The sequence below is a fragment of the Bos mutus genome, chromosome 13 (assembly GCF_027580195.1).
Source record: "Bos mutus isolate GX-2022 chromosome 13, NWIPB_WYAK_1.1, whole genome shotgun sequence".
Lineage (NCBI taxonomy): Eukaryota > Metazoa > Chordata > Mammalia > Artiodactyla > Bovidae > Bos > Bos mutus.
In genome coordinates, this window is record NC_091629.1 from 24996680 (window position 1) to 25009881 (window position 13202).

General features: G+C 47.7%; 1 protein-coding gene across 13 annotated transcripts in view; it reads right to left on the reverse strand.

Moving 5' to 3' along the window:
- The window catches only part of RALGAPA2 (Ral GTPase activating protein catalytic subunit alpha 2), a 280569-nt gene that overhangs the window by 210181 nt on the left and 57186 nt on the right, over window positions 1–13202 (reverse strand). For all 13 annotated transcript variants that reach the window (XR_011466483.1, XR_011466481.1, XR_011466480.1 and 10 more), the window contains exons 7-9: window positions 12005–12120; window positions 8214–8352; window positions 7336–7535 (exon numbers count right to left, since the gene is read on the reverse strand). Coding sequence is in view for 6 of the 13 variants with exons in the window: in XM_070381165.1 (XP_070237266.1) it covers window positions 7336–7535; window positions 8214–8352; window positions 12005–12120 (455 nt within the window). In the remaining 7 variants the exon portion in view is untranslated. The remainder of the gene's footprint in view (window positions 1–7335; window positions 7536–8213; window positions 8353–12004; window positions 12121–13202) is intronic.

Sequence of the window (13202 nt, forward strand, 5' to 3'; positions counted from 1 at the left end):
AGGAGGCAGAAGGAGCAGACACAGAGAAGATGATGCACAGATGGAAATAGATGGAGAAATGATGTGATGAGGAGCCACAGGCCAGGGGACACAGGCAGCCTGTGGAGGCCAGATAGGGAAGACACTGACCCTCCCCTAGAGCATCCGACACCCTGACTTTAGCCACTGAGACCGATTTGGGCCCTCTGACTTCCTGAGTTGTAAGAAAATGCATTTGTAGAAATTAGCTACAGCGGCAACAGGAAACTGATATAACAACTGACTGTGAAGTGTATGAGCAGCCTGGACCACGGCAGTGGCCATGTCTGGGCATGGCCATGTGCAGGGCACAGGAGCCGTACACCTGCATGGTGCCTGCTCTGTATCCCTTTCCCCCTCATGGAACCTCTAGATCTCTGCCCCCACCCCCACTCCACTCTGGTCTGCAGCCGCACGTGCCTCAGAGGAAGCTGACCCACCCCTAACACCAGGGGAGCCTTCCGCTTCCTGGAAGCTGGTCACTACCACCCCCACCCAGACCTATTCACAGCTCCAGACCTGAGTCAGCGCCTTGCTCTTTCCTAAGAGCACACAGGTAACCTAAATAGTTCCGCTCACACAAAAGGGAAGGGCTCTGTGTTTCTGGCTTGTCTCTATACGTGAACTAGGAAGGAGGGCCCCAGCTGCTGCCGCTAACATCAGGGAGAAACCAGAGGGAAAGGGCGGAGGAGAGAAACAGGGCACATGTGGCCACAGCCATGGCTGTAACAGCCTCATCTCCAGCTGCTCTTGTAGGAGAGTGAAACATTTCTCTTATGGATAAGACAATTTGAACTCTGGCACCTTTTTTTCTGTTAGGGTGATAAAACCCTCCTAACGGATTCTGGAGGTCAGAACCTTGTGACACTTTAGCTACAGAGTAAAAGGAAATGACTCACAAGTGTGAAGAGTCAACAGGGAAAAAATTAGAACCTGGAAGTGGTGGTTAATATGCTAGTCGTGCGACTTCTCATAATCCAAATGTATTTTTTTAAGAAGGAGCAACTTATTTTCAATAAGCACAGGTGATAGTTTTCTGAAACTTTGAAAATGGGTGGGGGAGAAAGGTTACATCCTTTCTCTGATAGTATTTTGTTTTTGTTTTTTTTTAACTTTACAATATTGTATTGGTTTTGAATTGCCTGAACAACTGCTTTAGATGCCATGAACGAAAAGTTTATCAGAGTGTCACTGAATTTCTTATGTTTCCTACAAATTTTTGTCTACTTGCAATTTTCTGATATTATCTACCTGATAGGTGAAAAGAGGGCTCTCATAGCTGCTCAGAACTGTTTCCCTGACTGCTGGGGAGGTCCAGGGCCATGCTTATTTCCTCTTCTCTGACCTGTCTTTCACCTCCTTCGTTCATTTTTCAATCAGCTTGTTTGTCTTCATGTCTATTCATAGGTGCTCTTCATACAGCAGAGATATGAACACTTTAACAACTGTATAAATAAATCTTTTTCCTGTTTTTCAAAATAAAGTCGAACCTCATTTAGTCTTTGGTTTGTGGGTTTCATCTCTTCTGAAGGTGGTCTACCACTTCCCAAGTTTATACGTCTCCCCTAGATTTTTTCCTAAATTCTTGATCACTTTGTTTGTATACTTAGACTTTAAATCAACTTAGGCCTTAAACCAATGTGACTGTGTGCTGATGTACGTGATATGAAGTGAGATTTTGAGAAAGGGACAAACAGACAGGTTGCTCTGGCTTCCAGGGCTGTAGATTAGATTAGGTATTCGGTGCTAATCTCAGCGTCATTCCTTTGACATAGCTGTGGTTTCTGTTTGGAAGTCTGTATCATTTTCCCTTTAACCCCTGAAGGTAAAATGTCTGTTTAGTTTGGTGTCTGTTTTGCTAATTCTTCCTGGGGCTCACAGGCCCTTTCAGTCTGAGGCATGACTTTTTTTTTAGCTCAGGTAAGCTTTCCTTACTCTTGGTTTAATTGTATGTCCTGTTCTTTTTTCCTTCTGCCCTCACAATGTCTGCAAAGTAGGTCTGCACCTATGGTCTTATCTATTAATATTAGTTTCTGAGTTCCATCTCTGATGTTTTTTTTAATCAGTGTTGTGCGACAGATCCTCAGGAAACCAATTTTGTCCTCAGCAGTGACTATTACCATTTTGAGTTTACCTACTAAATTTGTAAATTCATGCCGGAATTTGGAAAGAAAGAGGGATGCTCAGTGCTTGAAGCTCTCCTATTAAACACAAAGAGCTCTTTCTCAGGCTCCTGGAGGCAGTCAAACTTCCTGCAAAATTAGCTGTCATCCACTGTAAAGGTCACCAAAAGGGGCAAGAAGAGGAGGCCCAGGGAAATAGAAAAGCTGATCAGGAGGCAAAACGAGCTGCTAGGGAAGCTACCCCTGTCACTGATATCTGCCTCCTTTTCCCCAAGGAAACCCTGTCTCCAGATTATACCCCAGAGGAACATTCCCGATATGCTAAGCGGGGCTGGGAGACTGGGTCACATGGGTGGTTTCAGACTGATCAGGCCCAAGTAATACTCCCTGACTCTCAGGTTTGGAAAATTATTAACTCCTTACATAAAAGTACCCATTTTGGAAGAGATAATCTGGAAATCTTGCTCAAGGCTATTCTCTACCATCCCCAGTTGGCTAAGGTTGTTAGGTCACACAGAATTGTGGTACCTGTCTAAGAAATAATTCAAAAACCAGACCCTTGTCATCTCCTCTAATTAAACCTGTCCAACGTCGGGGATCATACCCAGGAGAGGACTGGCAGGTGGATTTTACAGCCATGCCAAAGACAGACCAACGGTTTTCTTATTTGCTAGTCTTTATTGACTTTATTGACACGTTCACAGGATGGATTGAAGCATTCCCTACTAAGATAGAGAGAGCCACAGAAGTCTGTAAAGCTCTGCTGAAGGAGATAGTACCTAGGTTTGGGTTGCCTCGATCACTTCAGAGTGACGGTGGGCCCTCATTTACAGCCACGATATCCCAGAACCTGGCCGCATGCTTAGGCATAAAATACCGCCTCCACTCATCCTGGAGGTCTCAAGCTTTGGGAAAGGTAGAGAGAGCCAACCAGACTCTTAAAAGGGCTCTGGCCAAGCTATATCAAGAAACACATAATAAGTGGATCCATACGTTACCCATAGCCCTCATGAGGGTATGGACAGCCCCCAAACGGCCACTATTATTAAGTCCTTATGAAATGATGTATGGATGTCCATTCTTAACTTCGGATTTGTTTTCTTATGAGGACACCAATACTCTCTTAAAACATATAATTGACCTGGGAAGGTTTCAACAAGAACTCCAACGATATGGAGAACAGATCCTCCCTAGACCACAGGAAAACTTGAAAAATCCCCAGGTAGAGCCGGGGGACCTAGTAAAGACCTGGCAAGAAAAAGGGAGTCCAAGCCAGCTGTCCAAGAAATGGACAGGACCATATCAGGCTGTCCTAGTAACTTCAACTGCTATTAAAGTGAGGGGTCTATCTGCCTGGGTCCACAATTCTAGAATAAACCCATATGGCCTACAGGAGGGGGAGACAGGGACTAAGACTCCAAAACCAGAGGACGACTATTCCTGTGAACCTGCTGAGGATCTCAGACTCTTGTTCAGGCGGAACCCCATCAAATAAGTCAATCATCCTATGATGTTCTTCCTCATTCTAATCATGTCTCCCTGTGTGGCTATTAATCTCTCCCGAAACGAGGCATATATGCTTGCAACACTGCTTCTCGACTCAACCTAACCAGTCCCTGCTGGATCTGCATTAATGGCAGAAGTTGGGGGTATGTCCAACCTATCCCAGGGTATCAGTGGCCCACCCTTCCAACCGAGCTACATGCTGTTACCCAGTGCACTCCATCTGGTCACAGTATGGCCTTTTGGGAAAAAGGGGGAAAAAACTTCATGCCTCAGTATCAGCAACAACTGTCTATATTTACCCCCTCAATAACATCTGCAATCCCACCTGAGCCCTTATTTTCTCTCTTGACTAACATTCCCCAAGTGACCTTCCCTATCTGTCTAAAAAGCGACTCCCTGACAGGGGTGTCAGTGGGAAATCTAGGCAACTCACAATGTGCGGTGACCTTCACGGTTGAAACTGATGGGAAAAACCGGGACCTAGAAATTTCACTAGGGTATTATGATTTAGCCCAACGTCTGGGAACTAGAGGTTCTGGCAGAACTAATACACTATACCTATCCCCAAACATGAGGCTCTCCTCGGATGCTATTAACCAGTCTCGAAAATCCATGTTCTGTTCTGGACGACCAAAGAGCCACACCCATTCATCCTGGTTTCTAAATTGGGCAGGCAACTCTGACCCGTTATTCCCTGTAGGGGTATGCTAAGTCACTTCAATCGTTTCCAACTCTGTGCGACCCCATAGACGGCAGCCCACCAGGCTCCCCCGTCCCTGGGATTCTCCAGGCAAGAACACTGGAGTGGGCTGCCATTTCCTTCTCCAATGCATGAAAGTGAAAAGTGAAAGTGAAGTCACTCAGTCGTGTCCGACTCTTAGCGACCCCATGGATTGCAGCCTAACAGGCTCCTCCATCCATGGGATTTTCCAAGCAAGAGTACTGGAGTGGGGTGCCATTGCCTTGGGTACCCACCCCTGAAAACCTAACCCTATGGTGGGAGCCTAAACAAAATACTCTCTACCTCGAGGACAAAACCCAGGATGCCTCACAACACTTAAATCCCTTCCTAAATGCCCTCACTGCTGCTGGTTTTGCAGCAAGTGGAGTGACGGTCTCCTCCCAGCTACTAAGAGACTGCCTCTGTTCCATTATGCCATGCTCCAGTTGTAAGGCAGATGGAAATCCTTTTCCTCTTTGGTAAACCTGTTTTGCTGCCCAGCTTAAACCCAGTCGTGGTGTCTATTTCATATGTGGGGATAAAGCTTATTTATCCCTACCACCTTTTTGGTCAGGAACTTGCTCCCTAGGGCATGTTACACCCCACACAGATCTGGCCTGGAGTAATACTTCCTTGCCTTTACCAGTATATACCAACCAGAGGATACGTCATGCAGTAATACTTACCCCTCTTTTCCTGGCATTAGTACTGACTGCTGGTTTGACAGGAGTTGCCATGGGGGGAACTTCTTTACATAAATTTCAGCAGCTTTCTACCAACACTGCTGTATCCATAGAAAAAACGGTGAGGACCTCCAACGCCTACAATCCCAGTTAGACTCCCTAGCCGCAATGGTCCTACAAAATCGTCAGGCCCTAGATTTACTGACTGCAGGACAGGGGGGCACTTGTCTCTATCTAAAGGAAGAATGCTGTTTTTATTACAACCAGTCTGGGCAGGTCCAAGAAGATATCAAGGGGCTTTTGGAACAGGCCACAAAGATCCAGGATTTGAGTTCAACAAGTGCATGCAGTTCTCTTTCTCTCCCTTCTTGGCTCCTACCGTTCATGGGTCCAGTGACAACTGTCTTATTAGGCCTCCTATTTGGCCCCTGTATACTCCAGCTCCTTACAAAGTTTATTTCCAGCAGACTCCAGCAGTTCCAAGCCAAATTGATGTTACTACAAGGGTGGAAGCTGGTTTCAGATGTGGAACATCCCAACTTAGATCAGGTAGAGAGAGACCTCTGCTCTGCTAGACAGGCCTATGCCCATGCACAGCAGGAAGAAGTTACAGAAGAAAGAGACCTCTGCCCCAATTCCCAAGAAGTATCTTTAGTATGAAGTCTCTCAGGGACGAGTTGTTAGGGGAAGCACACTGAAACCATCCACCCTGGCCAGGCACCATAGTAACCATTTGCATGAGTTGTTTTATGACAGGAGATCCTGATAAGGAGGAACTAATAAGCCACCACCAACCAGAAGAGTTCGGGAAAGGTTGAAAGGAGACACCGCATGTCCGTCCACTTGCCAGAATCCCTCTTGCTAGCATCCATCTTGGCTGAGCGATGCATGCGCCACCAAGAAAGACTCTGAATTAGAATGATTGGCCAAAGACCACCTGGAAACTAATCCTATCACCATAAAACACCACGTTGAGAGCCACGCGGCAGAGCAGCTCTCCTGAGTTCCCTTACCCTACTGCTCTCCACCCGGGTGCCCTTCCCAATAAAATCTCTTGCTTTGTCAGCACGTGTCTCCTCCGACAATTCTTTTCCGAGTGTTAGACAAGAGCCCACTCTTGGGGCCCTGTAGGGGGCCCTCCCCCTTCCTACAACAGTTATGTCCTGTTCTTTTTTCCTTCTGCCCTCACAATGTCTGCAAAGTAGGTCTGCACCTATGGTCTTATCTATTAATATTAGTTTCTGAGTTCCATCTCTGATTTTTTTTTTTAATCAGTGCTGTGCGACAGTTCTTCAGAAAACCAAGTTTGTCCTCAGCAGTGACTATTACCATTTTGAGTTTACCTACTAAATTTGTAAATTCAGAAATTAAAGTTTTGTTTTTTTTTTTAACTTTTAGCAAGTCTTTTGTTGCTCTTATTATGGACCCTGTGTTCTGGACCTGCTGGGTGCTCCACCATGAGGGGACTGAGGACCCCTCGGCAAGGGCAGGGGTGGTGCACCCTCCAGCCTGGGACGGACGTCACACGTCTAGGAACTGCAGGGCATCGGCCAGCCTGCACTAAGTGGACCACACTTCCTGGCTCTGTCCTTGGAGCCAATAAATAAGAGCACACAAAACCGTGACTCCTCCAAGCAACGGCCACTCTGACTGGTGTCCTGCTCTGCCTGCACAAAAGCCTGAAGACACATCCCCTGCCGGGAAAGCCCCATGCATCTGACCAAGGCCAGGGAGAGAGTGAGGCCCCACAGGCCCCACATGAGAAGAGGGCTTCACCCAGGCCTCAGAAAGCGCTGCCTTCTGTTCCGGGGACCCCATCATGGCTCAACGACCACCTGAAATCCAGAGGTGCTGACCCACCCCTTCCCCGAGAGCCCCGGGGGCACCTGGCAGGCTCAGGTGACCTGTCCGTGACCACCTCATGATTGCTGGGGACCTTCCCTGGACTGGAGTGAGCAAGGCCAGGGAGGCCCTCTGTCTCATGCTCAGAGGTCACTGGGGGCTGAGTGAAGGAGGGGAGGTAAGAGGGAGCCAGGAGCACACACGTCAGCCATCTGCTCAAAAGGCCACAAGGTTGCCTCGTCATGGCAAGGCCAAGAGAACCCAGCAAGTGCTAACTTACACTTCCTCTGAAACCTCAGCATCACAGAGCGTGGAGCCAGTGAAACCGAGTCCCCATAGCCAACAACCTCTGAGAGCCAACAGCCTTGACAGTCCATTACTTTGGGGTTAGTAGGGCTTAAGACACCAGAATTAAAAGGTAAAAAAGTGACGAATGACATACCTGAATGATTTTAGGCAATACATCAACTCCATTCTTAGTGTTCTGTGTTGCAGTTAGATACTTTTTTTCCAAAAAGAAAGTCACCATCCACTTAATGAAGACGACACGAGCTGCCATGTATGGGATCTTTGTGCTGTAAATGCTCTCATTGTCTCGAGTGGTAGTGACATACACAGGCTTTGGTCTCAGGTGGGGGATGTCTGCAGGACAAGAGAACACATGATCAGGTTAGCGAATCTTTTTTTTTTTTTTAATGTGGACCATTTCTAAAGTCTTTATGGAATCTGTTACAATATTGCTTCTGCTCTATGTTTCGATTTTTTAGCCATGAGGCATGTGGGATCTCAGTTCCCCAACCAGGGATTGAACCTGCACCCTCCACTTTGGAAGGTGAGATCCTAACCACTGGACCACAGGGAAGTCCCCAGGTTCATGACTCTTAACATCATATAACCCCTAAGAATGTTTCCATTTCTAATTAAATAGACATACATCTGGTTGCTTAAATGCTGCTGTTTAGTTGCTGAGTCGTGTCTGCCTCTTTTGTGACCCCACAGACTGTAGTCCACTAGGCTTCTCTGTCTGCGGGGATTCTCCAGGCAAGAATACTGGAGTGGGTTGCCATGCCCTCCTCCAGGGGATCTTCCCGACCTCAGGGATCAATATACCATGATCCGTATCAAATTACTCCTGAGTTACAGGACCCACAGATGGCCTTTATTGCTCAGGACTCAGGCAAATCTCAGTCTGTACAAATAGTTCAAATCATTTATTAAGAAACTGGAAAACCCTTACAACAAAGTGACTATTAAATATGAAAAAAAAATTATTTTACTTAATCATTGTAAGAGACTGCACACACAGCTATCAGTACTCACCCAGCACAGGCTTGTAGATGTTGGTTGACTTGGTAAACGAGGGAAACAGATGAGGAAGGTAATACTTTCGAAACAACGTAAACAGAAATTTAAACCCAGTCTCCTGATTCTCCTTATGCTTCCACTCCAAGCTTGCGGCCTTCAGATAATAGTCATGGGGGGCGGGGGAGAACATACATATAGTTACACTTCACATTAATGAATATCAGCTGAAATGCTGATACACTGTTAAAACCCCCATCCTAAATGAAACACTTGACAAATAGCATTGACCATCATGTAATAACATCTTAATACTCAAATGAGTCCAAGAATGAATACTTCAAAACAAAACAGTAACTACATAAAAAACAGCATTTTTACTGGATATTCAAGAAAGAAAACAATCAAAGCTGATGGTATCTTTTAAACTTGCCCCACTACATCATTCCTGTATTTTTTTCTCCATGTTCCTTGTGATGATTTAACACTCTTTGTGCCCTTAAAATGTTTATCCAGAAGTAGTGCAAAAGATGCAGAAGACAATGGCACCCCACTCTAGTACTCTTGCCTGGAAAATCCCATGGACAGAGGAGCCTGGAAGGCTGAAGTCCATGGGGTTGCTAAGAGTCGGACACGACTGAGCGACTTCACTTTCACTTTTCACTTTCATGCATTGGAGAAGGAAATGGCAACCCACTCCAGTGTTCTTGCCTGGAGAATCCCAGGGACAAGGGAGCCTGCTGGGCTGCTGTCTATGGGGTCGCACAGAGTTGGACACGACTGAAGTGACTTAGCAGCAGCAGCAGCAGCAGTGCAAAAGAGGCCATTTATAATACACAAGAATTAAAGAAACAATCTCTTGCAAGAATTTCATACCATGTTACCTACATGAAAAAAAAAATCATTATCAAAAGGCAAAGCTACAGAATCTTGCAAAGCACACAAAAAAGCAATCCAAAGGCTACATGTGTAACTGAATCACTGCTCAATGCACCTGAAACTGACATGACATTGTAAATCAACTATTTTTCAATTAAAAAAAACAACACAATCTGCAGGCTGGGATAAGCCATTAAGTTTAAAACTCCCATGTGTGAAGACACTGCTTCCCTGTCAAATAGCCAGCTCTGTGTAGGCCCGGCAGGAACGTTGCAAACACTTCCTCTGCAGGGAGCGACCCGCACAGGTCAGGAATCCAAACAGGTGATCGAGAGCCATCTCCTACCACCCAGGGAAACGCGGTGTGAACAGGCCCTTCGAAGAGTGCCTACTGGTGGCTGTCATGCTTGTGAGACCACCGAGCTCCAGAGCAAAGCATCCCAACATCCTCCTGACCAGCCCACCTGGAGCACCTGCAGTCCAGGGACGAGGGGCCCAGTGTCCATCACCTGTCAGAATCCCTCCAGGTAAGGCAAGGAGGAAGCTCTGCTCGGAGGACCCACCTGCCCGACAGACCGGGGAAGGAGGGGCAAGTGGACACCGCATACAACCCTGCACACAGCAGAGAGGGCTCACCACCACCCTCTACCAGTCCTCCTCTGCTGGGATCTGGGGTGTTATGGGATCAGCGTGTCACACAGCTCGTTAGTGACACGTCTGGAATGAAACCCAAGTCCCCCAGCACACCCGGATTCTGGCTACTCTGCTGTTTTTCTGCAATGGATAGAAGGCCGGACCCAACCACTCCTGGACAGATGGGACTGAGATGTGGGCAGCAGGGGCCCACACGGCCAAGACCCAGGGCTTCCCAGAGGTGAGAGGACCCAGGTTGGCACCCAGGATGCAGGAGTCCTGAACTTGTGGTGCTGCTAGAGGAACCGGGGAGAAGAGCAGACGGGGTCACCCTGAGGGACACGGTGGGCAGAGGGGGCAGAGCAAACACAGCCTTTAGAGAAAACTGGAAAAGAGGAGGAGTAGGGGGTCATCCCAGGAGGAGAGACCCTGAGGAAGGAGGGGTCCCTGAGTTGTCCAGAGGTCCAGGATGGCCAACACTCGTGTCCTTCTCTGGACCTGACACACCAGACCCTGGTCACCCTGGGCCCTGATTTCACAGTGACAGGACAAAAAAAGGCAGGTGACAGCGATGTCATGGGCCCAGTGGGTGAGGAACTGGATGGGCAGAGGTTACACATCAACTGAAGCTGAAGCTCCAATACTTGGGCCACGTGGTGCAAAGAGTTGACTCACTGGAAAAGACCCTGATGCTGGGAAAGACTAAGGGCTAGAGAGAAGGTGGCGACAGAGGATGAGATGGTTGCATGGCATCACCAACTCAACGCACATGAGTTTGAGTAAATTCTGGGAGTTGATGATGGACAGGGAGGCCTGGTGTGCTGCAGTCCATGGGGTCACAAAGAATCGGACACAACTTGGTCACTGAACAACAACAACACACCAGGTTGTGAGAGGAAGGACAGAGCCTGAACATATGCCCTGGAGAAGCTCAGGGACCAGGGATGTGTTTGCTGAGAGAAAAGAAACAGTAGCATTTCCCAAGCCACATCAATGTCCAGAAATACTGACCGAGAGACACAAATTCCCTGGTGAAATCAGAAGTGAATGATTTGTTAAGAGAAAGGATCATCTGACATAAAGGAGGCTGTGCTAGTAACAGGAAGAGATAATCCACAGATTTCCTTCAGGCCCCTGCCCTTTGCCCATCACTCGGGACCTACCCAGTCAGCCCTGGGGCCTGCTCCTCCCCCATCCATTCTCCTCAGAACAGAGAATGGGGCAGGGGAAGAGCAAACAGGCAAAAACAGAGACACAGGGAGATAACAGAAACTGCTACACTAGTCTCTGCCCTCAGTTCCTGGCACAGAGGCCCTAGCTCCCTGCTCACTTCTTTGTGACCAGAGCTCTGGGCAACTCTGAAGGGGCTCCCAGATGGGGCTGGTCACCAGCAGGACCAAGCCATGGTTGGAAGCTCAGAATTTTCAGTTCTCACCCTGCCGCCTGCACCACTGTTCCAAGAGGAGAGAAGGGCTGGAAATGGAGTTGATAACTGATCATCTCTCCTGCAAAGAAGCCACCATAAAAATCCCAACAGCCCCAGGTTTCAGGCAGTGTCCGGGTTGAACACATGGACACTCCGGGAGGGTGACGCACCCCCATCCACAACGACAGAAGCCCCCACACTCAGAACCCCCCTCACCACAGACCTCACCCCGTGTGTGTCTTCATCCAGCTGTCACCTGTGTCCTTTGCCACACCCTTTCCTAAATGGGCAACTGAACCAATGCTTCCCCCAGTTCTGTGAGCTACTCTAAAATTCACTGAACCTGAGGAGGGAGTCATGGGACCCTCTGATTTGTAGCCAAACTGGATGGAAGCTGTGGGCAACCTGGGGACCGGCTACCTGTGACTGGCACTGAGTGGGGGCGGGAGGGATACAGGCCAGAGAACTTGCCTGTGAGATCTGAGACCACCTCGGGGAGGCAGGGTTGGAAGTGAGTGAAACTGTGGCACTGGTATTGCAGAGAATGACTTGGTGATTCAGATGCCCACGCATTTGGTGAGAAGTGTCATATATGGACTGAATAATATGAGATTGTATGAAAGTAAAGGAGGCAGATGGAGGACGGAACTGCTTCCTTTACACACACACACACACACACACACAGTAGCATGCAGGCCTGGTCTTTGCTGAAGCATCCTAGCATACATTCTACATTTAGTGAAATATCACATAAAATCACCAAGAAAAAACAAAAGTAAAAAATACGGACAAACAGGAAGAGAAGAGGCCGTGTTTTCTCTTCCCTATGAGGATGTGAACACCACTGAATCATCCGTGGTTCCGCTCATACCTGAGTAACCATGTATTTCAACAGCACTTGAAGAAAAAAGCACGTTTGGTCCTCGGCGATCTTCTCCCCTGATACGGCTGGCAGCAGTGGAGTGATTTCTTCCGGATGGATCTTCGCTGCAGAGTGGGAAACAAGGAAAGCTCCTTCACCAAAGTTAAATTTCAAATAGGGCTTTAAAAATGGCCTCTATTAAAATACATGTGCCTATATGGACTGCAGACAAATGGTACTGATTAACCTATTTGCAAGGCCCAAATAGATGCAGATGTAGAGAAGGGACAGGTGGACACATGGGGAAGGAGAAGGTGGGACCAACTGAGAGAGCAGGACTGACGCATTTATGCTACCTTGTGTAAAACAGACAGGTAGTGGGATGCTGCTGTAAAGCACAGGGAGCTCAGCTCGGTGCTCTGACATGACCAAGAGGGGTGGGATGGCGGGTGGAGTGGGAGAGAGGCTCAAAAGGGAGGGGATATATGTATACTTGTAGCTGATGCACATTGTTGTATGGCAGAAACCAATACAACATTGTAAAGCAATTATCCTCCAATTAAATAATTTTTTTAAAGTGCCTCACTTCACTGTATAGCAGAAACTAGCACAACATTGTAAATCAACTATACTCTGATAAAAATTTTAAAAGGTAAAGCAACATAAAATAACCAAATACAATACAGGTACCAAGCACTGGAACTGCTCACACCGCAGGTCAGGCCACATGACCAGGGGACAGATGCCCACAAAGCCACCTCCCTCACTGGACCATTCCTCACCCTTGCACCTTCTGCTCTGACCAGCCCAAGGTCAAATACCTGTCACTGGGCAATACAGTGATCCGCAGTGACAAAACTTGCCCATTAGGCAAGTTCCTTGAAAACTCCCTGGGCTCAAAAGATGGCATTACTAGTCCCATGAGGCCACCACTGCTCTTCATGAAAACTGCATGAAAATACACATCTGGTGATAAAGAGCCTGGAGCATCAGGGATTTCCCTGGTGGTCCGGTAGTTAAGAATCTGCCTTCCAATGCAGGGAACATGGGTTCAGCTCCTGGTTGGGGAGGTAAGATCACACATGCCACGAGGCAACTAAGCCCAAGCAATGCAACTACTGAGCCCAAGTGCTGCAATGAAGAGAGGGCATGCCAAAACGGAGATTCCGTGCGCCACAAGTAAGATCCTATGCAGCTGGACCATAAA